At 44.8% G+C, this 25164-nt stretch overlaps 1 protein-coding gene across 1 annotated transcript in view; it reads left to right on the top strand.

Annotated features, from left to right (window-relative positions):
- Positions 1-25164, top strand: part of LOC147673908 (maestro heat-like repeat-containing protein family member 1) — a 109429-nt gene that overhangs the window by 48576 nt on the left and 35689 nt on the right. The window contains exons 15-20 of the mRNA XM_086946429.1: positions 170-210; positions 522-663; positions 11210-11262; positions 11795-11902; positions 22560-22679; positions 23573-23671. Coding sequence (XP_086802555.1) covers positions 170-210; positions 522-663; positions 11210-11262; positions 11795-11902; positions 22560-22679; positions 23573-23671 — 563 coding nt within the window. The remainder of the gene's footprint in view (positions 1-169; positions 211-521; positions 664-11209; positions 11263-11794; positions 11903-22559; positions 22680-23572; positions 23672-25164) is intronic.

Below are 25164 nucleotides of genomic sequence, written 5' to 3'. Positions count from 1 at the left end.
ATGACCGCTAGAGGCTCATTGAAATGCCACCCATCACCCATCATCTTCTTTACAGGTACTACTGGGTGTCTTAAGTGTGTGTGTCAGCCATATGTCTTTCTTTGGCAAGTATTGCTCAGTAATTTATGGATTGAGTATGACATGTCTTCGTTCTTTTGTACCTAAACAGCTAAAGAAATTCCAATACACAGACTCTTCATAAGATTGCTGGTGAGTATCACATTCCACCCCCATCATATTCCACCAGATCCCTCTTCCCAAGTTGTTTGCTGCCATTTCTATGCAACCTACTAATAGAGATCTTAAATTCAACGCTTTTATCCTTTTTAATTTGATGGTTTTATTTCCAGTAAATTGGTTATCAGTACGACATGCTACTTACATTGTACAGAAACAGCCAAAATGTGGTTGCTACTAAGTACTGTGTAGAGGACAAGGTAGTATTTCCAGAAGTTTTAAAGGCTAGAGAATAGGAACTCATGAAAGAATCAATTTCGGAATTCTTTGTTGTGGGTTTTCAGGTAATTTCGTCATATCCTCGCTGGGATGTCGAAAGGGGAACTTCAGTCTTGGCTTTTCTCAAGCGCCTGATTCCTGCAAATTACCCATTTCTAGCAAAACTCCTCAAAATGAAGATACCACCGCTGATAACATATTTAGAAGGTGAGACCCCAAAGCATGAACCAGTGAGCACACAATTTAAACAAGTATTAATGGCATTTCAAACAACCATTGACCAATGACAAAGCCATTAAGTCTGGTGTTGGCTCGTAGCTTTTAGACCTTGTCCACTCATGTTTTTTTCACGGTTTTTATAAACTTGTATTGTGGGAGGTGATGCCAGGTACATACCAAGATAAAAAATAGTGTTTTGGTCTCAAAAGGTCACATTCTTATTGTTGTCCTTGGAACTAAATGAAAATAATTTGTGTGTGGATGTGCTTCTTGTGAAAAAGCAGAACGTCATTGTTCACAGTGAAGTTAGCCAACGCCAGAATTGGCCCATGATGTATGCTGCGGAGGACAAAAGAGAATGTGAATGATAGGACACGTTAGACCAGCAGATGAGGAGGTCTGGCTGAAGGCTTGTATAAGTAAGCAAAAAAAGAAAGAGTCACAGTCTTTCTTTGTAGCTGGCCGATGCCATACTCCAAACCGAATGAGGCAATAACAGAAACGGAGTCAGGTATCTTCTTGCAAGTTCTGGGTTACTTCCGCATATAACAGAAAGGCAGTTGACACATTGGTTTGCCGAAAAAATCAGTTTAATACAAAGCTTCAGCCATGAAGCGCTTCATCTGTCAGACGCAGCCTTGATCACATAAGAATGCGGCATCTTGATTCAGTGTTTTAAAGTACATATGTGCCAAAAAACTCCATAAACATAGAAAAAATGTCTTCAGTATGTCCAAGGTCAACATTATTTTAGAGCACTACCTGTTTTGGCACCTTTTCTTTTATTTCAATTGTGACTTATTGTAACAACTAAGTAGCACCAACTCTTCTAATGACTAAACTTGAAACAAAGACCCCTGGTGGCCTCAATACAGAAGAGATTTTGCACACACATTCATAAACACCAAACGCTCTCTCTGCGTTTGTATTATAAGTAAGTAAGTAAGTAAATTTCTTTATTGTTCGGTTAATTAAAACCATTACAATTTGTGACATGCTACAGCATTTAAAACAGAATTCTTAAAATATTAGCAAGGAAATAAATAAGAAAAGGAAAAGGAAGAAGGTAAAAGGAGGGTTTACATTGTAAAAGGTTTGCGATACAAAAGAGTCCGACCAGTCGTAGCAGGATTTGCTATAAGACAGATTTATCTATCAACAGTGATCTTAAGCCTCGATGGGGGTCCGGCAAGCGGCAGCGTGCCTTGTTTTCTCCGCGAAGCTGTCCAGGAATTTTACCAGTCTGCAGATCAATTGAGCGTCCGCTGAGCCTAAAGCCTTGACTATCGCGGACCGGCAGGTACGGACTCCTAGCTCGTTGAATTTGTCCTTGAGCCAGTGCCGCCGTCCGTTGTGCATAGCTGGGCAGATGCAGACTATATGTGTAAAGTCTTGGTTAACTGCACCGCAGAGATCGCATTCAGTTGTTCCTTGTGGTCTCCATCTAGGTTGGTCTAGTCGTGTAGGTAAAATGCCCAGCCTTAAATGGAGGAATTTGCGTTTAAGGTTCAACGAGAATGCCGTGTCTAGATAAGGGGCTGGCGCTGGCTTTGTATACGATTTAATAGTCATCCAGGCGTGGGACCGGGAACTGAAAATTATTTTGTCGTTGAGGAAAGAATGCTTCTTGGCAGTCCTTTTGACTACCTGGTTAAATGAAGGGGCTGGGAGTTTTGTTTCCCACAATGCGCCGAGCTCAGTTTCCTCTAGTGAGAGCTTTAAATATTTTGAGTACTCAGAGTTCGGGCTTGTCTGGATCGCTCCCCAAAGTGCATCATTCATTTTATTCTCCTTGTTCCTCCAGACGTGGTACCAGAATTTGATGACCTCATACTTTTTCAGTAAGACTTGAGATTGTAGACCAAATTCAAGTCTGACTTGTGCTGGGGAAGAGTTGTTCGGTAAGAAGAAGACCCGCTTATAAACTTTAGTTTGTATTTCCTCCAAGAGGGTGGCACTTTTCCCATGGTGCAAAATGCTCCCGTACGCTATTGTAGGCAGTAGTTTGGCTTTCATTACAATTAGCAGGGGGGAGACAAGAGGGCCCTTTAGCTCAGCTGCCAAGATGGTGAAGGCGTGCAATAATGCTGCCCCCTTTCTTTCCATGGCTTTGAAGTGCACCATGAAATTTAAATGCTTGTCTAGGTGTACCCCCAGGTATCTATAGTCGTTGACGGATTCCAGCTGGTCGTTTATTTGAAAGATTGGCGGGTTTGTGCGTCGGCGTGATATGAGCATTGTCTTTGTTTTCTTAATGTTTATGGTTAGCAGGTTCCTTTTTGTATAGGCAGACAAGTCGTCTAACAGACGTTGGAGGCCGATTCTTGTCTGACTCAGGAGTACCACATCGTCCGCATACAATAAGTGCGTTAGGCGAAGAGTGCCTAACTTGGGAGGATGTGCGTTAACCTTATCTAGACTTTCTGTCAAATCGCTCATAAATAAATTAAATAGGTGTGGGGCCAAGACGCATCCTTGCTTTAGTCCGTCATTGGTGTAGATCTTCCTAGTCAGACGTCGTCCATTGTCGACTTTTACCTGCATCCAGGTTTCAGTGTAAAGGTTAACAATAGGTAAAAGAATTGAGTCCGGTAGGCCCTGGTGCTTTAATTTCGCCCAAAGCATTTGCCTGTTGACACGGTCAAATGCCGCTTTAAAGTCTACAAAACAGGTATGGAGATCGTGGGAGTTCTGTAGGCTTTTCTCAGCAATAAGGCATAGGGCCATAGCATTCGTCGTTGTACCCATGCCGCGCCGGAAGCCGGTTTGGTTCAATGGTATTTTGCTGTTCGTTTCTGACCATTCGGTCAGGTCCTCAAGTATACGTGACGCGTAATATTTTGATTCTGCTTCGAGGAGAGCAATCAGGCGATAGGTATTTGGGTCCTTGCGCTCACCGCCTTTATAGATTGGGGATATAATAGCTCCCCTCCAGCTCTCAGGAATACTGCCTGTATTGATTACTGTTCGAAACAGTGAGCTGAATTTGCTAGCCCAATACTGCGGGTCAGTTTTGTAGATGGCTTGCGGAACTCCATTTGGGCCTGGGGCGCTGTCTTGCCTGCTTTTCCCAATTATTTTTAAGATACTTTGTTCGCCATCATGCCTAGTCCGTGAAGCTATTGGACCATTTGCCTTTATACTGGTCCCTTGATGGACTCAAGAGGTGACTTCCCGCACTGTGTTGTCTGTTGCTTCGGGGGGCAAGAAGGTAACTGCGCTCTTGTTGTTAATTGAGAATGTGTCCGTTAGATGTTGGGACCATTGGGATTCGGTTATGCAGGCCATGCCTATTAGTTGGGCTGTCCGGTTTACAGAGTTAACTTGCAGCCAGAAGGCCCGCGAGTCAGCTTTCTTGATGTTATGCAATAACTTAGACCAGAACTCATTTTGGAGGGTTTGTTTTTCGGTCCATATTAGTTTCTTGTATTGGGTCCTGACCTTGCGTATGGCTGTCCAAACGCTAGCGTTTTTTGTGTGTTCGCGTGCCTGACGTATGAGTTTTTTCAGGTGTCTCTTTAAAGGTAGTGCTGATCTGTTAAATTGGTTCCTAAACTTAGCAGTGGATCTTGTTACGCTGCTTAAGTTGGCCCTGGGGAGCTGCATCAAGTAGTTATTCCAGATGATCGGGCTCAGGACATTCTCAGTCAGAAGATCTTCTAATAGTTTTTTAGCGTCATTAGCTACTTGTGGGAGGGATTCACTTGTCCACTTGAGTCGCTTCAAGTTAGTTGTCATAAGGTTGCCTTTTAGCACAGGAGCTAGTTCGAGCTCGGGTATTTCCATTGCGATCTCAAGATGTTGTTTGGAGTGATCGCTATCCAAAGAACAGATGATGTGGAAGCTTTGCATTTGGCTGAGCAGGGGTAAGGTAACGAATGTATAATCCAGTACCGAACAGGATTTGTGGCCGATGTAGGTCATTGAAGGGGGGTTATCTTGATTGGTTCTTCCATTTAGTGCTCGGAGACCGAGGTTTTCGAGGTCCCACATGAGTTGTTTACCCTCCTTGTCCTTTTTCACTACTTGAGGAATTGCTTGCGGCAGGACATTCCAGACTTCATTTGCGGCATTGATGTTGACTTCGTACTCCGGTGCTTGTAGGAGGTTTGCGTTGAAGTCGCCCGTGAGGATTATCTCCCAGTCTGGGTGTTCTGAACGCATGTTGGTGATTATCAGGGAATAGTAATTTTTGGGAAGATTTTTTTGGGTTTGCATATATGTTCATTAGAATTAGGGTTCTGGTTATGGCCGTTGTTATACTCTCTATTTTTACGATTTGCATGTCCGCAGTTGAGTCTGGGGATTGGGTTGCTCTGACATTTAAAGATGTTGATATGTAGACAGAGAGGCCCCCGCGGGCGCGCCCAAAGCGCTGGAGGCGTGTTGCGCTTACATGATAGCCCAGGCGGCCAGGTATGTCAATTGGGTCGGTTTGCCACGTTTCCTGTAAGGCTATAATTGCGTAGGAATCCCAGTTGGCAGCTTTGCCATTTTTGTTCATGATGTCTTTAGCACCCGCAATATTCCAAGACAAAATGTTTATGACGTGGCTTGCAGTATTAGTTGTCTTGCTGGGCTTTCAATTTGGAAGTAGCAATTGCGACTGAGGGTGCTCGTGATCTGCTGCTCCAGCTCCCCTTGCTCCTTGTAGGAGCACTCCTTGATGGTAAGTTTACGCTCTTGGTCTGCCTTTTCCGGAGAGGGGATGGGTACACTGCCTTGACTATTTCCTTCAAGAGGATTCCCCATTCGTTAAATTTAGTCATTTCAGAGAGGATGTGGGTTACCATTCCAGCCTCCCTCCATGTCGTAACTGTACATTCTTTTTTTGGATAATCCTCCGATGTTGTGAACTCAACCGACAGGAGGTCTGCTGAGGTGAGGTAACCAAGACTAGGGATGGCTGAGGTTAGACGGAGTATGTTCCCACGGTTTAGGTGATCTTGCGGACCTTGTTGCTCAAATTCGGGGACAAAAAGAAGTTTCCCTGTGTTGGGGGCACCCTCCTTTGCCATTGGAAAATTGTCACCAAATTTGACGATTTGGCGAAGGTGGGTTTGGTTCCAAGACCCTAAAACATTCATGTTGCTAGAGTTGCGATTTCCAGGGGGAGATTGCACGCTATGCAAGGGACCCTTGTGTGGTACGATTGGTAGATTCTCTTTTCATAATTTACTTGTTTGCCTCATTACTAGCGGGGACTCTTTTGCATCGTACGAGTTCTCCGGGCGGCGACTACCCCCTGCTTTCCTACTGGTTTCCGGGTTGGGGCCCTTATAGTCAGTTTGGAAGGTTATTCTAATGAGGTCAAGGTTTTCCCTAGTCGCGACTGTTGCCGAGCGTCTATCGGGGTCAGTGGCCAGACTGGGGATGGTGATTGAGGATGGGGGTGCTGTGTCGTTAATGATTGTCATTTCCACGACCTGGCTGTTGAGTCCTTTTTTTCCATGGTTTTCGTTTATTAGTTCTTTCCCAGTTGTTGTGGGATGCTTGCTCCGATTCTGCATGCTTAATATCTGTTTAGGGGAAAGATCGAATTTTCTCAATGTAGGTTGACTGATTACTAACGGCTTGTTTGAATAGCCGTCAATAAAGTCATCTTGATCAATGGAAATGTTTGGTTCCGTTTGGTTGCGGAGTTCTGCACCCACCGGGAGCCCTTTGCACAGGGCTTTTGCAGGAGTGACCTCCTGTAGGTGGAGTGATTTATTTGGCGAGATTTTACGCTGTTGCTTATTGGATGGATCTGTTCTCACTGTTCGAGCCTTTGTTTTTGCGAGTGTCGTCGGGTCCTTGGTTTTTCTGTCTTTGGGTGTCGCCATCTGGGTTGAGTCGGTCGTTGTGACACTCTTGTTTTTAGCTTTGACTTGTGTGAAAATAGGGAAGAGTAATGACGTCTGCTTGTGCTCAAGTTCACTACTTGGGCGTTGATTTCTGTTTTTTCTGGCCCTTTTTTTCTGGCGTTTGGTTAATTTTGTTCCATTCTCTGCTTCTGGTGGTTGGAGCGTGGTAACAGGTTTAGCACTGTTCTGTTGAGTGGTCAAGGCGATATCAGATTTTAAAATAATGCTCAGCTTGGTGTGTATATCGTTACCTTCTGCCGGCTGTTGGTGGGGAACGGTTATGTTTACTGCCTCTAGAATCATAGATTTGCAGGTGTTGCTTATCTGAATTGCGTTGTCGTCAAAGGAAATCAAATCGTCGTTCAGTTGAATTCTAGTGGCAGTTGAATTGGTCTGCTTACATTCCTGCAGAATGTCTTTCAAGATGAGTGGCAAATCCTGGAGTTTTTCCAGTATTGGATGGCAGGTGCAGGAGTGTACCGGCAGACTTAAGCCAATTTGTTCCGTTAAGATGTTAAAGAAGCCAGCCATTGTGTCAAGTTTTTTGTTTATGCCGGCTATATGTTCGGCCATTGATCCCATTAAGTATATTTGTACGTCAAGCTTGTCCGACTGCATGTTTAAAGTTTTTATCGATGTTTCCAGTATGCCTCCCAGTGCTTTGTGTAATGTGATTATTGATTCTAAGTTGATTTTGATGTCCGGCTCGACGTCTAGTTGCGTACTTTGTTCAATGTTGTTGTTAGGAGCGGTTGCCGGCTCCAGTGTGATCTGATCGCTGGATAATATGCTGTCAATCTGTTCTTGAAATGATTTTTGTTTGATGTTGGAGTTTCTTTCGGTGGTTACTTTATCAGGTGTCAGGGAGCTTGCGATCTCTAATATGGACATTTCCTTTGCATTCCCCTTATCCTTGCCACAGTTACTTGAATGAGTGAAGGGTTCGTTCCCTTGTCCAGGTTTTGTTGTGCCAAGGATCTTCGCCAAACTGTTGGTCAATGGGCCTATGATTGGCGAAATGGGAAGGATATCAGGCTGTGAGTCATGGATTGTTATGACTAGATCCTCCAGCGCTGCAAGCAATAATTTGTCACTTGTATTAGGTTGATCCGTAGTACTTTGAGTTGTGTTAATGGATAGGCGATCCCTATATCTTATGGACTTGTCGTTGGTAATTGTTGTGACAGTTTCCATTTTCCGAACCAGGTGTGAGTCTTTTGATTTGGCGGTTTTCAAATCTAGGCTTTTATTTGAACGTGAAACCGGTCTAGGAGTTGAGTGATTATTTAGGTGAGCTTTGTCCAATGGGTCACGTTGGTTGTTATTAATGGGACTGTCACTTTTACAGCCTGATCGCTGGTTTGTAGGCGTAATTGAGTTCGGTTCGCTAGCGTTTGGTAGTACGTTGTTTGTTAGGCCTTCAGGCGTAATGTCTGGGACTGGGCTTAGAGCTCGTGTTGCTGGTGGATGTTCCTCTACATCAGCTCGTACTGGGAGTTTATGCGTATTGCTGTCCCTGTGAACTTGGGCTTGACATTGCATGGTGTGTTTTGTTGGATTGTGAGCTTCTTCTGTATAGTTGTAATTCATCTCAATTCCGTTTGACGTTGTAGATGTGAGTGATTGGGTTAATCGATCTCCTGATAATACCTTTGTCTCCGTCGTTGTGCTACAGTTATTCGGAGTCATTGGCTTCTGTAGGCCGGTTAGGCTCGCCGGCGTTGAGTAAATTACTGACATCGGATCTTTCATAAAAGTGAACTTCCCCAAGGGTTTCGCTGCTCCAAAGATCGAATAGATGGGAGGTATTAGACTAGGAGGTTGGTCGGATGGCTGGATCTGCGCAGGCAAATTTGTCTTGGCCTTGGTCTTCTTCCTAATTTTCCTGGGAGAATTTACTCTCAGCCTCCCTGATCTCATTTTACCCCACGGGTGGACCCGGGTGGATAACTTTGTTGTTCTTATGGGTTAGGGCTGTTGTTCGTGTTTTCGTACTCTCTCCCCGCTGAGAGTGGTGGTGACTTTGGTAGCAGGGGCGGCGTTCAGATCGCATGCAGGAGTGTTGTTATCACAGCGCTTCCTGTTGGAACCAGCGCTCACACTACCTGCAGCCTGGAGCCACAGCGACTGATGAAACAGCAGTTAGAATGTATGTAAGGGAGTAGGTGGAAGTGTTGTCACAGCGCTATCCTTTCGCATCCGTGGGCGTTCAGCGCTCACACTTCTTACACTTCTTGCGGTCGCTTGCCGCTGGCCCACTGGCCCACTCACTCTTTGGGTCACACTCCGGGTCAAGGATAGATAAGATGGATAGGTTGCCTATGATTGTTCGGTGGTTAACTAGGTGCATAGGTAGATGATTGCAGGAATCACAGTTGAGCTTGTTGTTGATGTTAAGTGTCCTGCGATTATGGGCCGCTGTTGATGCTCTGCTGGACAGTTGATGGGCCACTTATCTGCTTGTCCTCTTGGCAGCAATTGGGGCGCAATTGGGGCGCGCACAGCCCCTGGGGCCTCACCCCCAAGTTACTGGCCCCTGCCTGACCACTGCACGGGGTGTCGCTGAATTATGCCACTGGTTTGTGCAGCTGCACCCCCCAACTGAGCAGACTGGGCAGACTGGGCAGGCTTAGGGGCAGACTTAGAGGCTGGGAAGCCAGGTCCTCACTCGCACCACGCCGCACCCAGCTGCACCCGCTCTCTCCCCAGCCTGGACCCTAAGTCCTGAGCCCGAGGCTGAGTCCGGGTACATGGTAGGGTACATGGTAGGTTAGATTAGTCTACTCAGTTGTTTGTGTGATGACTAAGGATGAACAGGGTATTTCACAGCAATTAATATGAAATAAAATGTTAGAACTCTGGTACAACCATATGTTGCAGTTAAAAGTAATGTTTTAAATGTTGCATAATTGAATCCTACTATGTGAGAAGTTCACATGGAGGAACATTTAGAAAAGTTGGTGATATTATGTTGTTAATAAATTGATTGATACATATTTCTGTAAGGTTGGACACCCTTGTTTTCTGAAAAACAAGATTTATATTTCAGCCTGTGTAGCAGATATCATGCAGAAGTGTTTTATTGTGTTTTTAAGGTAGAATTAATTGCAAATTATAATGTCACTTATGTGAATTAGTCGGGTAGTTCCTACAAATCTATAAAGGATCTCCACGTTTTAGACAACATAAACTAAGGGATCGGTGTCCAGACTGATTCCAGACACCCCCAAAGGATATGTTAGTATGTAGACCAGCTAGCTCACAGTGCCACTATAAGCCCCACAACCTTACCAAGGAGAAAATAGTTTCTGGCAACTATCGAACATGAGAACCCTGACCCCTCAGGGATCATGGAAACAGTACAATACTTTTTGCTTGGTCACTTGTGCTCACTTTATCTCAGAGAGATACACAGACTAAATGGTGGGGGCGTTTTCAATAAGTATTTATTGAACCAGAGTCATCTAGCATAAAATACATGTGCTGCAACAACCACGAGACAGAAACAGATATAGAAGATTACAAGCACCAATAGAGTAAATAAAAAGTAGAATTCTACCATGGTGCTAAAATAGTGAATATATGCAGACATATAAATACATGAAGTTAATAGTGTGTACTCCTACGATGCAAACCCTAACCAGATGTACCTAAGTGTACCTAGCATGTATGTTGGTGTATAGCCAAGAACCTCCTAGGAAAGAGCAAAACCCAAAACCTGATGTGAGAAAGCAAAGGACCCCATCTTGGTCTCGAGTGGACAACCCATAAGTAATGTCAGACGACTGCTAACTGGAGTATCTGCATGCAGGGACTTCAGCGTCTCGTGTCAGCATGTCAGCATAGAATCTTTTTCTCCTCCGGCTTGCCCAGCAAAGATGTTCTACTTATATACCTGAAAGGTACCATCAGGGGTTTTACCTAGATGTTCCATGGTACTGTGGGCATGTCAGCCAAGGATGACGATAGTGGTGACCCTTATACAGAGTTATTATGCACAAGATTGTAATCCTGCTGTGATACTAAGAATCCTCATGCATAATAAATTAGGCTAGTTTTTTGAGAAAACTACACAACATTTATGCAGCACCTAACTAGGTAAAAGGTCAGGGCCAGAACTGTTATGTAGAGCAAGGTAGGACAAATGTCGGTAAAAGCTTGTTCGACTACCTAGGACAATATTGGGGTACATTGGGTATTATAGCAAATTAAGAAGTGTTCCAAATATTTTGGTCTTTGATATAATAAAGGAGTATTTTTCTATGTGTATGTAATTTTAGAGCACATATGCACCTTTTTACTCTGAACCACAACGGCGATCCCCTATGTGATCAAGGCTTCATCTGACAGCTGAAATGCTTATTGGCAGTAGCTCTGTAATAAACTGATTTTCTGCAAACAAGTGGTGTGGTGACCTTCCTGTTATATAAGAAAGGAAACCAGAATATATAAACCTAAAATTACAACCAGATATAAGGAGCTAAGAATGACATCAAGGGCACATGAGCAACTAATGACCTTGAACTCAATTCCCAGGACAGGCTGAGCCAACAAACACATTTTGCACACTTTGAATTGTGTGAATCTACTTCTGCTAGTGCTTGGTATGTAAGCACATTGCCTTTGAAATGTTGCTTGCTATTCACTTTTGCTTACATATATTTCTTTTTTACCAACTACTATTTCAGCTTCCACGGAAAGAACCTTTGACTTGGCAAAGTGGAAATGCACGCTTGTTTCAGTAAGGATGAATTGCTAATGAATGTCACACATGACGCTTGTCTCTTTGTTTTCCATAACCACTCATTCAGCGTGAATATATGCAGATATTAAATTCACCCCATCATAGTGCTGTTCTGCTATGAGGTTGCACTATTCGCCCCATATCCCTATTATTTCTATGGATTATGATCGTTACTATGGTGTTGATTATGATTGGGCACAGAGGGGAAGCAGCCGTACTCGGTACATAACATTTCCATAATATGCAATATTTACCAGAAGCATTAAAAACCTTATTGGCCCAAGTTGACATTCATAAAACTGGAAATTGCATGCTTACGACACCTAGTCCTACATGTATCAGAGTTTATCTGCATGTTTTACCCAGGGAAATTACAGGCTCTACAGTGATCATTGCATTACTCATAAATCTGACTGTTGTTGCACAGGGCTACAAATGTATCTTCTCAAAATCACTGCAGACGCCAGCCGTGGATACTGCATTTACGTTTCTATTACTGCATTAAAGTCTCTCACTGTTTTCCTTGCAGTTCCTGGGGACTATCCTAAAACAAGCCCCATACAGAGAATGGCATGTCTCTTTTATGGAAGAACTCACCGAACAGATTGACAGTTTTGCCCATCATGTGAATGAGGAGGTTAGTGCTCTCAAGGGTCAGTACTGAACCATTGGGGAAGTCAATTTAACACAAAGTCGGAGAAGGGTAGAACTGTATATTCCATTAGTAAAGGTAATTTTTATAATATGGGTACACAGCATTGGGCTTAGCCTGTTGGGAAAATCAGGGATGGTTCTCCCACTCCCTGGAAGGACTGACCTACTAAGAAGAAGATGGAGATTAACTCCCTGAGGTAATCCTCTCCACTTGAATCAATAAAAGCCACAACATTTCAGGGCTATAGTCATTTCCCTAATGGATCTCCTTTTGCCAATAAGTAGCCTTCATGTTAGAGTCAATCCCCATTCAGGGGATGTGAGGCCATATTCATGCAAAAAGCAGTGGAGATATTGTTCCTATCAAAAAGCAAAGAAGAAAGGAAGGCGGGCAAAGAAGGGGGAATCTTAAGGATTATTTCTTGGTGCCCTCACACATCACTGAGGATGTCATGCTTCATAGTGGGCTTGCTTCTCATAGGTCTAGCGCTATAATGCCCTACGGGCCCCACGAAGGGTCACTTTAATGGAGATCTTTTTATTTTTGCTGTCTGATGAGAAGTGCTTGTGTAAGGGCATTTTGAATGTGAGGGGTGGAGTAAATGTGTACAGTGAAGTAAAGGGAGACTAAAACTATCTAAGAGATACCGAACTGAAGTGTAATGTAATGGTTCCCTTGGTAGGATTAAAAAAATATAATTTGGTTGGGGCTAAGACAGGGGCGTGATGTACCCAAGTAGACTAAATCTGTGAGCGTGGTCAGGTTTCGATGGCCTAAAAAGGTTCCACAATGATTGGTCAGGACCAAAAATATGGGGGATAGTCCGACCCCACACCTAAGACATGATATGCTGCTAAGGTATTCATTTAGAAGAAAATACCTGGTTCAAAATGTTTAGAATTGATCATCTAACCTAGAAAATAAATGAAAAAATAAAGAAAACACTCAGTAAACAAATGTTTTGTATGTTTGGTTCAATGTGTCACCAGAATCGATTTTCCAACTCACTGTATCATAGTGTCTCTAAAGGTAGACATGTGCATGCTGACCAGTCACCACAACGTGAAAGAAGTGAAAAACACACAAGTACATATAATATAACAGAATAAGCAAGTGAACATACATGGAACAGACAAAATAAACCAATCTGTGTTTGCGTTACTCAGCGTATCATAAGTTATTGGTTGTCCTCCATTGTGAGTGACGGGTCTTACCCTTTGGATCAATTAATTATGCCCTATAGGTCAAAAGCAGAGGGTAGTGCTCAGCTGCTGGCAGTGGAAAGAGCTATGATGGTCAGTAAAGAGAAACAGTAAATCAAGGGGACCCAAATGACTTAGTGTTAAAAGAAAAAGAAAAAGTTTTAAAGAGAAGCAACCATACTCACAAGGTTTCTGCACGGAGAGCACAAGAGGCCTACCCTCCTCTGCTCACCTGGCTCGAGACTGAGCAGAGGAGAAGACCTGTCATTGAAGGTACGGGAAATTGGAGCGATTGTCCTCAGGTGTGGTGTGGACAGCAGCTGGAAGGAGTGATGACCTAGTGGACAATGAGGAGAGGAGGGGAGGGGCGAGCTTGAGCCAAAAGGAGTGAGCTTCTCACGTGCTGATGTAACAGAGGTATCATGCCTCAGTGGCGCCTATCCCAGAGTGTGCAATGGTTAAAAGGTGGGCATCCCAAAGTCATCCATGGTTTTTGTAAGGTGGCCTCTAAGTAGTAAACTAAGACAGTTGAATGTTTTGTTAATCAAGGGTAATTGTAAGAGAAAAGTATAGTTAACCTAAGTACTCTTGCATATACAGTGATGGAGAGCAAATCAGGTGCACATAACTCCTAGCGATCCCTCATGGTGGAATCTAGGCATATTGGCATCTGTGTTCATGTTGGAAATCTAGGCCACCTCATGTAGTAAGTAACATGAGGCGGCCAAGTGGTCTATTCCCAATGGATTAGGATGCTTGGTGAGCACTATTGGGAAATGTCAAATGAGGAGAAGAGGAAAGAGAAGAGGTAGGCTGGAGCCAATTGGAGCAAGCCCCTCATGTGCTTGTGTAGCAAAAGTATCATCCCTCCGTGGTGGACATCTTGGAGTGTGTAGCGGTCAAATGCATGCCGACCAAAGTTGTCAATGGTATTAGTAAGGCGGCTTCTGATGGATACAACTGCCAGTGGATTCCTCACCTTGTGAATATCCCCCTGCATCAGCAATGTTCAGAAAATTCTTTGTAGCTCGCCGGCGTGGACGACGTTACAGGAACGCACGACATTGCGCGCGGCTCCGCTGACGTCACCGACTCCATTATAGGCCTACGCCGGCGTGATGACATCAGTTCCCTTTTTTCCACGTCGTCGATGCTAACGGTTTCGGGGAACCTCTGTAGCTGTTAGTAACTTTGTTACTGTTTTCTCTGTTTGGTGTCTTCTTGCTTCTTTGTTTCTCGCTGAAGATGTCGTCCAAGAAGACCGGGTTCAAGCCATGTGGGGAGTGAAGCAAGATGATGTTGATTACGGACCCGTGCGAGGATTGTATCTGGTGCCTGAGTTCGGACCACAATGTCAAAGGCTGTTCTTCGTGTAAGAAGATGAACCTGAAGGCTCTTCGAGAGAGGGAAGCAAAACTTCTGGTGGCGAAGTTGAAAGGTAGAAAGGAAAAGAAGACTTCGAGATCGCGTTCGAGTAGGGCGAGGTCGAAGTCGAGGTCGAGGTCCCGCAAGGCGTCGCCTTCGAGGTCATCATCTGGTCATGCTTCGAGGTCAACGAAGAAGAAGCATAAGAAGCGAAGGCATGGATCTCGACATCACTCCAGTAAGGTCTTGGAGTCGAGACCGAAGTTGCCTAAGAGGAGGCATAGAAAAGATGAGGTGTCTCCTTCACCTGGTGTTCCAGAAGGTGAGGCTTCGCCCTTGGAGTCGCCAGTGCGTTCTCTGGCTCCAGTATCGGATCCCTCTCCGTGCCGTCCCCGGCTCGAGAGGAAGAAGAGGCTCCATTACCTGAGGGCTCGATGACTCCAGTCCATCCGCCTGTGGAAGAGGAGGCGAATCTGGAACCTCCGAGAGAGCATCCTGTGGGTCCTTACCCGCCCTTCCCAGCTCCAGGTCAAGACCCTACTTCGTTTTTAAACACAATGTATGGAGTCTACTCGAGAGCTTTGTACCCCTATGGTGCACCTCCGGGTCCCATGGGTCCATTGGCATATAATTTAGTAGTTCCCCACTCCTATGCTCCAGCTCCTTTTATGCCATTTATGCCGGTGCCGGCTCTGCCTTGGCATTTCTCGGCGCCTCCGAGGTCGTCGATGCCGATTCCATCGTCGCCGGCTCCGGCTCGACCTCGTGAGCAGCAACCTGGGCTTCCGGATCCGATCTCAACTTCGGCACCGGCTCCGTCGGAGTCGGTCACGGATCCGACGGCGCGACTCTGGAAGGAGAGATCGAGGCGAGAAGCTCAGCGCCTTATAGAGGAGCAAAGATTTAGAGAGGCTGAGGTGGAAGAAGGTGAGCTTCAGGAGGACTATTTTGATGATTTGAGGGATGCTAGTGGTTTGGAGCTTTCCCCTGAATGGGAGCTGTCCTCTGTATCCGATGCCCCTTCAAAGGATGTTGCACCATACCATGTGGTCATCAAAAGAGCTGCGGATCTTTTAAATTTGACTTTGCCTACAGCTGAATACAAGTTTAATCTTTTGACTTAGGTCCTCCATGCCCCATCTTCAGTTGTGGAACCATTGCTTCCTTTTAATGAGGCTTTGACTGAGCCTATATCGGAGGTTTGGAACAGGTCTCTTACAGCTCCTGCAGTGGCTAAGGGTGTTGCAAGGAGGTATAGGGTAGCACCTGGTGATACTGAGTTGAAAGTCTGGTTATACAGGCAGCCTGTTCGAAGAAGACTGTTGGTGCTTTCCCTCAAGTGCCTGGGGATAAGGAGTCCAAGAAACAGGATCAGACTGCGAAGAAGATTTTCTCTTCGGCAAGTATGGCTCTAAAATCGACCAATGCCACATGTCTCTTGGGGAGATATATACATGCCCTGATGGACTCTGTACGGCAATTGGATCCTAAAATTCCTGAGGACAGCAGGAAGGATTTTAATGAGGTGTTGGCCGATACACAGGCGGCTGCACGTCAAGTGATTCAAAGTGGTCTTGACACTGCTGATTCAGTTGCTCGCATTATGTGAATTTCTGTTGCCTCTAGAAGGGCTGCCTGGCTGAAGTCATCTGACTTTTCTGTGGACGTTCAGGCAGCCTTGTTGGATTTGCCATTTGATGGTGCTGGACTATTTGGCAAAAAATCTGATGCAGCTTTGGAAAGATTTAAGGACAGTAGGGCTACTGCCAGATCTTTGGGGCTGCAGTCCAGAGGCTCTGCGACTAAGAGGTATAGAGGTTTTGGACGTTCGTCCTTTCATCCCTACCGTCAAACTCAACAGTAGCAGCAACAGCAAAATCCACTATATAAATCCTACAGGGGCAAACAAAGAGCTCGTCCTCGAGGACGTCAATCTTCCTCCTCCTCTGCCCAACCCCCTTCACCATCAGCAAAGCAGCCCTAGATCCGCCATTCTGGATCATGCGGGTCCTGCAGGGGGTCGGCTTACCATTTTCTACGGGATTGGGAATCGGTTACATCAGATCTTTGGGTTCTCAATCTTGTAGAGAATAGGTATGCTCTTCCCTTTCTGGAATTTCCTCCAGATTACCCTCCTTGCCAAGGATTTTGCTCAGAGGACCACCTACTTCTCCTGCAGGAGCAAGTCCTGTCACTGTTACGAAAGGGTACGATAGAGGTGGTTCCGGAGCAGGAAAGGGGTCAGGGATGCTACTCCCAGTATTTCCTGATTCCCAAGAAGGGTGGCAGACTTCGTCCAATCTTGGATCTTAGGATCTTGAACCTTTACCTCAAACAGGAGAAGTTCAAGATGCTCACCCTTGCTCAGGTTCTTCAGGCGTTGATGGAAGAGGACTGAATGGTGTCGATCGACTTGCAGGATGCTTATTTCCATATTCCTATCCTGAAGTCGCACAGAAAGTATCTCAGTTTCACGGTGGGATCGCAACATTACCAGTTTGCGGTCCTTCCGTTTGGTCTTACTACTGCACCTCGAGTTTTCACCAAGGTCATGGCTGTGGTGGCAGCACATCTCAGAAGGTCGGGGATTCCTGTATTCCCGTATCTGGACGATTGATTGATCAAAGCAGAATCTCCAGAGACAGTGCTCCATCATCTGCAAGTCACAACTCAGTTGTTGTACAGGTTGGGTTTTTCAATAAATGTACCCAAATCTCACCTGGTGCCCTCCCAGCGCAACCTGTTCATAGGTGCGGTACTGGACACAACTGTATGTCGAGCATTCCCTCCACCTCAAAGGATTCTCGACATACAGGGAATGATTCCTTTTTTTCACAATGGAGCGGTCGTTCCAGTCCTGAAGGTCCTTCGCCTGCTCGGTCTGATGCCTTCCTGCATTCTGTTGGTCAACCATGCACGCTGGCACATGAGGGCCCTCCAGTTGTGTCTCCGCAGGCAGTGGTATCAACACAACAGAGATCTCAGGGGGACCGATTCACAGAACTAACTTAAGACAAAATCCTAAACGTGCTACTTTTGGTATTCACAGAAGTTAGGATTTTGTCTTAAGTTTGTCTTAAGAGAGACTTAGGACAGACTTAAGATAGACTTAAGTTAGGATTTTGTCTTAAGTCAGTCTTAAGTCTGTCTTAAGACAAACTTAAGACAAAGTCCTAACTTCTGTGAATACCAAAAGTACTAAGTTTTGGATTTTCTCTTAAGTTAGTTCTGTGAATCGGGCCCAGGGAGTCTGTGAGGATCTCCAGAGAAGCTGCAGCGGATGTATCTTGGTGGAGCGTGGAAGGCAATCTGTCTCAAGGAAAGCCTTTCCATCTACCTCCATCGGTTGCCACGGTGATAACGGATGCATCCACTCTACGGTGGGGTGCTCATATGGGGGATCTGGAGATCAAGGGTCTTTGGTCTCCAGAGGAAAGGTTGCTTCACATCAACCTTCTAGAGTTGCGGGTGATACGTCTAGCACTCAAGGCCTTTCTCCCTGCCCTTCGTGGGTGGTCGGTTCAAGTCCTGACGGACAACACCACCGCGATGTGGTATGTCAACAAACAGGGAGGAGTCGGGTCGCAGTGTCTCTGCAGAGAGGCTCTGCGTCACTGGTCCTGGGTTCAGGACCATCAGATTTGTCTGATGGCAAATCATCTGGCCGGAGTTCTGAACGTGCGTGCAGACAGTCTCAGTCTGCAGTTCTAGGCCGACCACGAGTGGAGGCTTCATCCAGAGGTAGTTTGTCACGTCTTTCGGACGTGGGGAAGTCCTCAGGTGGACCTGTTCACCACCCACGAGAATGCTCACTGCCCGTCATTCTGCAGTCTCCAGTATCCGATGCCCGGAGCTTTGGGGGACGCGTTTCAGTTGAGTTGGGGCTCACAACTCCTTTGCACGTTTCCTCCCATACCCTTGATTCCTCGGGTTCTGAGAAAGATTCGCCAAGACCGGGCCCAAGTCATATTGATCGCCCCAGATTGGCGAAGAAGAGTGTGGTACACAGATCTTCTCCACCTCTCCTCGTGCCCGCCGCTCCGTCTCCCTCTCAGGGCAGATCTCCTCTCTCAGATGGAGGGGCAGGTTCTACACCCCCACCTCCAGACATTGCACCTTCATGCCTGGAGATTGAACGGGGCAACCTGAATTCCTTTTCTCTCCCACATGATGAGGTGGATGTCATTCTATCGGCCAGACGTGACTCCACCAAGTCTATCTATTCTTATAGGTGGTCTCGGTTTGTTTCCTGGTGTGGGGAGAAATCCATCGATCCTTTGAGGGCTCGTTTATCAGCTATACTTCAATTTGCTCTTTCTTTAGCACAGCAAGGGTTTGCTGTTGCTACAGTCAAATGTTATCTTTCGGCTTTGTCGGCATTTCTCTGCCTGCCGGATTAGCCGTCCTTATTTAGGTCTCCTGTTGTTTTAAGATTTCTAAAGGGCCTTACGAATACATTTCCTCCTACTCCCTTTATTGTACCTCAATGGGACTTGAATCTGGTGCTTACTGGGTTCTCCTTTCGATCCTTTGCACAAGAGTCCCTTGAGACTTTTGTCTTTTAAGACGGTCTTCCTGGTTGCTATTACCTCGGCAAGGAGGGTAAGTGAGCTTCAAGCTCTTAGTTCGAAGCCCCCATTCTTGACCATTCATGCTGAACGAATGGTTCTTAGGACCAGGGTTGCTTTTCTGCCTAAGGTGGTAACTCCCTTCCATCTAGTACAGTCTATTACCCTTCCTACCTTCTATCCTCCCCCTCACCCTTCCAAGGAGGAGGAACGGCTTCCCCGTCTGGACCCTAAGTGGGCGGTGAGCTTTTATCTTGATAAGACAAAGGACTATCGAGTGGATGACCAGTTGTTTGTTGGATTTGATGGCTGTAGAAAAGGAAGAGCTGTGCACAAGCGCACACTTTCAAGATGGATTATTCTATGCATCAAGATCTGCTACAACCTGGCTGGTAAGGAACCTCCAGAGGGTATAAGAGCTCACTCTACTAGAGCAAAGTCATCAACATCTGCTTTGTCTAGGGGTGTTGCTGTAGAGGACATTTGTAGAGAGGCAACTTGGGCCTCCCTCCACACTTTCGCAAAGCATTACTGCTTGGATACCGAAGTGAGGAGGGACGGCCACTTTGCGCGTACTGTCCTTCAGGACTTTCTGGTATAGAGGAGTGGACACCCTCCTCCGGGAGTGGGGACTGCTGTGGGAATCCATTCACAAGGTGAGGAATCCACTGTCAGATGTATCCATCAGAAGAACAAGTTACTTACCTTCGGTAACGCTTTTTCTGGTGGATACAGTATCTGCCTGTGTATTCCTCACAGGCCCACCCGCCTCCCCGTTGTCCACTCTTCCATACCTGAATTTCTGGTAATGTTTTTTTAATGTATACATGTTATCCTCAAAGGAAGTGTGTTCTTGTACATGATTTACTATGTTATATTCACACTATGTGTGTTAACTTGACTAGTTTGTACTGTGTATACTGTGTATATATCTATTGTTTTGGTCCGTCCGTGTGCCTCGAAGGCACGGAAAAAAGGGCGGAACTGATGTCATCACGCCGGCGTAGGCCTATTATGGAGTCGGTGACGTCAGCGGAGCCGCGCGCGATGTTGTGCGTTCCTGTGACGAGCTACCAAGAATTTTCCGAACGTTGCTGACGTAGGGGGATATTCACAAGGTGAGGAATCCACAGGCAGATACTGTATCCACCAGAAAAAGCGTTACCGAAGGTAAATAACTTGTTCATCTCAAACAGTAGACTAAGACAGTTAAATGGTTTCTTATTGGAGGGTACCACCTCATTGGTATCAACAGAATCATTTGTGTTACTGAAGAAGATACCAATGCCAAGTCGCAAAATGCTTATCATAAGCACTGCTTAGTGTAGTGTCTGGGACTCCATAGCCGGGCATTCCATATGTGACATGGTGTCAATGGTGATATGGTATACCAGTATCCCATGTATGAAGAAAATGTCAATCCAGCTATAGTAAGAGAGTATCTGATTTCACAGGGGACTGAATTACACCTCGCACTAGAGGATTTCAACTTTCAAACCTTTGCTGTTGGTGGAGAGGCATAAAATCCACCCTTGCTCCATTCTGAAAAGGTTTAAAGGGCTTCATGAATTAATTGCTTCCAAAATTATCTGCCGGAGGTCATCTGGAGAGTGGTTAGAGTTGGAAAAGTGATGGCACATTTTTGTAGTGCTGTGTCTGCAGCATATATTGCTCCAGTGCTCCATTATTCTTGGTTCGATAGCGCTCGTGGTCATTCCCGCGTAATGAAGGCCACAAAGGCAGGTGATCAGGTAAACAAAGTTTTTTGTACTGCAGTTACTGTGACTTTTCTGTTTCCAGGCGAATTAGGGACCCAACCTGACCTCTTAGGAATGTTTAGTCAGTGGGCATACCCCGTAGGACCCACAGGGATAGTGCCCTGTGACAGGTGGTAAGGCCCACAAGGTGTTCGGCATGTGAGACTGTTGAATAAGAGGTCTGGTGTTTACCAGGAGATCCTTCAGTTTCTGGATACACTTAAAAGCGAATCATGGCTCTGGAATCTCAAGGGGCCCAGTGCGTCATCACTCCTTCCCACGGTCGCATGCACCCCACCCAAGGACAATCACTACAATTACCTGCACCTTAAAAGACGGGTCTTCTCCCCTGCTCAGTCTCAATCCAGATGAACAGAGGATGGTAGGTCTACTGCGCTCTCTGTACAGAAACCACATGAGTATGGTTGCATCTCTTGAAAACTCTCTGTTTTTTCTTTTTTTTCTCACCCCAAGGCAATTTGGGTCCCCTTGACTTGCTGTTTCTTTATTGTTCTTTCCACAGTTAGCAGCTGAGTACTACACTCTTCTTTTGACCTATAGGTCACTGATCCAAAGGGTAAGACCCTTCACTCACTCCTGAGGACGGCTTGTGATACACTGTGTAACATCAACACAGATTGGTTTTATGTTGTCTGTTACCGGTATGTCCACTTGCCTGTTCTGTTATATTGCATGTACTAGTGTGTTTTTACTTCCTTTACATTGTGGCGACTGATCAGCCATAACAATAGCATGCACATACAGTGTCCCGGAAAAGCGATCCTGGAGACACATTGACCCATACATGCAAAACATTTGTTTACTGTGTGTTTTCTTCATTTTCTCATTTTTTTTCTAAGTTGGACGATCAATTTTAAACTTTTTGAACAAAGGTATTTTCTTTTAGGGGATTACCTACACTTTATATCACATCTTAGATGTGGGGTAGGGTTAGCTCTCCCTTTTTTAGGTCCTGAAGATGTGGTACAGATACTTTTTGGGCTAACAGGCAAGAAACACGTTGACCTGACCACATTCACAGATTTAGGCTACTTGGATACATAACCTCCCTGTAGTCTCCCGTACCAAATTATGTTTTATTTAAACCTGCCAAGGAAACCATCAGTTTAAAGTCCAGTTGAATACCTCTTTTTAGTCTCTCTTCATTTCACTATACACATTCACTCAACCTCACACATTCAAAACGCCCTCACACTGGCACTTTCATCAGATGGCAAAAAGAAAAAGATCTCTGCTAAAGCGACCCTTCGTGGGGCCCACAGGGCATTGCCAGCCCTATGAAGAACACCCTTGATGATGAGACATTACATGCTCATGGATTTGTGAAGGCAGCAAGAAAAAATCCTTAGGATTCCCCTTTCTTTGTCCGCCTTTCTTTCTACTTTGCTTTCTGAAAGGAGCAGTATTTCCACTGGTTTCTGCATTAGCACTTTCAGAGCCTAGGTAATGGACCTTCATTGGCTCACATTACCCCTCACTTCCTTGTTTTGAGTCATATTCAGGACCATATACAAATCTCTACAATGTCCAGAAAATATAACTATACTATACATAAGATAACAAACATTTCACTCAACTTATTAAGTGCTATTTGAAAGTGTGAGACAAATATGTGTGTAGAGTGAATCAAAGATGAATACTCCAAGATAAGTAAGACTTTTATAGAGTGAGCAGGAGATGCTGTTTATTCTTAACTCAGACTGTCTTTAATTCACTCCCATATTAGGGTTTTATTTTCCAGTGCCTTGGTAAGTGCATGGCCAGCTGTGATGATACTGCACTGATCTTACCCTTCCTTCGAGGCATGTTCGAATCTACTAGGTTCATCGCTACGCCTTACCATGCAGTGAGTACCAAGTGCATTTCTTACAATTATCATAGATTTATTTCCCTAGGGTATTTCACCCTGTACGACCACAACAAAAACAAGTTGAGAAGGTAGTCATATGGGGCTGTGGAGCATCTGGATGGACATTGTGTAGATTTGTAACTTCATTCATAGAGCTTGATGGTAAATTATTGATGACCGGTGAAACATTCCTCACTCAGTACTTCCTCTCACCCAAAAGTGTGATTTTGTACTCCGTGCATAGGCAAATTATAGTAGAGTGAAACCCCTCTACAGAGTAGATGAGGACTAAGTTAGCAGAAACTGAATGTAGAGCTCCTTTTTTCAGGTGACTAATAATGCATTTCATCAGGGATAGTTAGGAGCCTCTTTAGGTGATCTCTCTTGATAGAAGCCAGTGTTTGAACAAGATAAATCAAGTTTAATCAATGTAGCAGATAAAGCGGTGAAAGACATAAAGCTATGTGATGGCTTTGAAATGACTCTCTCAGAAAGGCCTTCAAAATAGACAACAGTAGACATGAGGAAGAAAGGATAAGCACCACTTCTAAAGAAATCGCACTCCTTTGTTGTAAAGAAGGCTTGTGTATTGAACTGTCCTTGCAGTTCCTTTATGTGAAACACCAGAGAGAACAAAGTGACAGAAAACAAATAGTGACAAAACTCTCATCTTATTGTCCAAAGATGCTTTTTAAGTAGCATGGTAATGGCCCTCCAGCATAGCTGTATAAAGGTATCCTTAAATCATGCTTTCAGGCCACTGAATATATTTGCTTTACTAGTTGACAATCATTCACCAATACCAGCTGAAATCTCTTGTACTAAATGTGTGTGTTTGGTTAATGTCTATTGTCTCCCTGAGGCTGAGAGTTGTCTTTCCCTATTTGCAGGGCATAGTAATTGGTTTCCAAACATGTGCCAAGGTTCATCCTTTTGCATGCCGGCAGGTACTTGAAGCGTACAAGGGTTGTCTTTCTGATATTGAGCTGGTAAGAACCATGCATCTCTTTCTGTCTCATATTTCAAACTTTCCTCAGCAGCGGCGGTTCACATTTATTAAATGTATTTTACAATTAGATAAAAGTTTACGAGAAAGAAAAGCTAAAATATGTCTAAAGACGTAGGCAGTCTACAATTCCGAAAACAAAACTGTATCAAATAAATGGCCAGTGCAGCTTCCATTCCTCATGTGTATATAACATTTGTTGAAGAAATTTAGAAATTTGTTTAGAAAATTTATTGTGAAGGGGCTTATGATACCAAATGCAAGAATCTCTTAAATTTACCATAAAAACAAGCCATTCAACCTTTACTTTCTCCTTTGATTTACTCATGACTTCAGAAGTAATAGAGCACCAACGGAAATGCCACCCTCCAAGACAACTTACATTTAGGAATGTGGGTGTTCAATACAAGACCGGGTCTAAGACCAGGCCCTGGACTCAAGGGGGGAGTGGTACTCGATATCAAACAACAGGCCTGGGTAAAGGCTGGACTCTGTATCTACAGAATACAGTTACATTGAGGAAAGGTATACGGCTGAGTCCATATTCTATAGCACAGCTTACTGTATTCTAAACTCCTACTGAAATGGTGACTGGCCCGGGCCAGGAGGCAACCGGCACCAGCACTGGTGTGTTGTGTTACAGGACTACCTCTCCTGTCTGAGGATGGGCCTTCATGAGGCCAACGTGAACAACCCACCCTGACACACGGCAGTGTGATTGCATTGTAGGGGCAGAGAACCACACATATCCCCTATGCCTAGGACAAGGCCAGGGAGGATCATTGTATTTGGGGGCTGGGTGACACTGAGGCCAGGGTTGATTTAGGCAGCCGGGTAAGGCAATATTCACTGGATCATTGGTTTTGATGGGCATTTTCTTCGTGGCCTTCCTGCCGCCTTTGAGGTTGTGTGTGTGTGTGTGTGTGTGTGTGAATAAGAGTTAGGGTTAGGGTAATGGTACACATTAAAGTTAGGTGTAGAGTTAATGTAAGCATAAAGGATAGAGATTGACTTCAGGCTGCGCATATTGTGCCAGTTACTGAACAGTTCTTGTTTAATGTTAGTCTTAGGGATAACTTTATGGCTAGAGATGAAGTATGGGCATGATACAGGGTTAGGGTAAATAATTTTGTTCAGCATACTTTGCTGGAATGAAGTAGGTTCCGGTCTATGAAAAGTGGTGGGAATATTATCCTCCTAGTGTTAGGGGGTTTGGGTTTCGGTTATAGTACATAATAGTAATGGGCAAGTGATAGTGATAGCATTATGGTTAGGCATAGGATTTTGGATTTGTGTACCTTACAACAAGAATAAAATCCTATAAAATCATTTCAGATACTTATACAGCATTAACATTTGAAATATCAGTTTCTCACTTTTCTTTTTTTTTTTCCTCAATTTTTTTTTCCTCAATATTTAATTTCTAAATTTTAACCTAAATACCACTGGCAGGGGACAAGAGTCTTTTGAGCAGAC

The sequence above is a fragment of the Lissotriton vulgaris genome, chromosome 12, assembly GCF_964263255.1.
Source record: "Lissotriton vulgaris chromosome 12, aLisVul1.2, whole genome shotgun sequence".
NCBI lineage: Eukaryota > Metazoa > Chordata > Amphibia > Caudata > Salamandridae > Lissotriton > Lissotriton vulgaris.
This window is presented reverse-complemented; position numbering and strand designations above follow the sequence as displayed.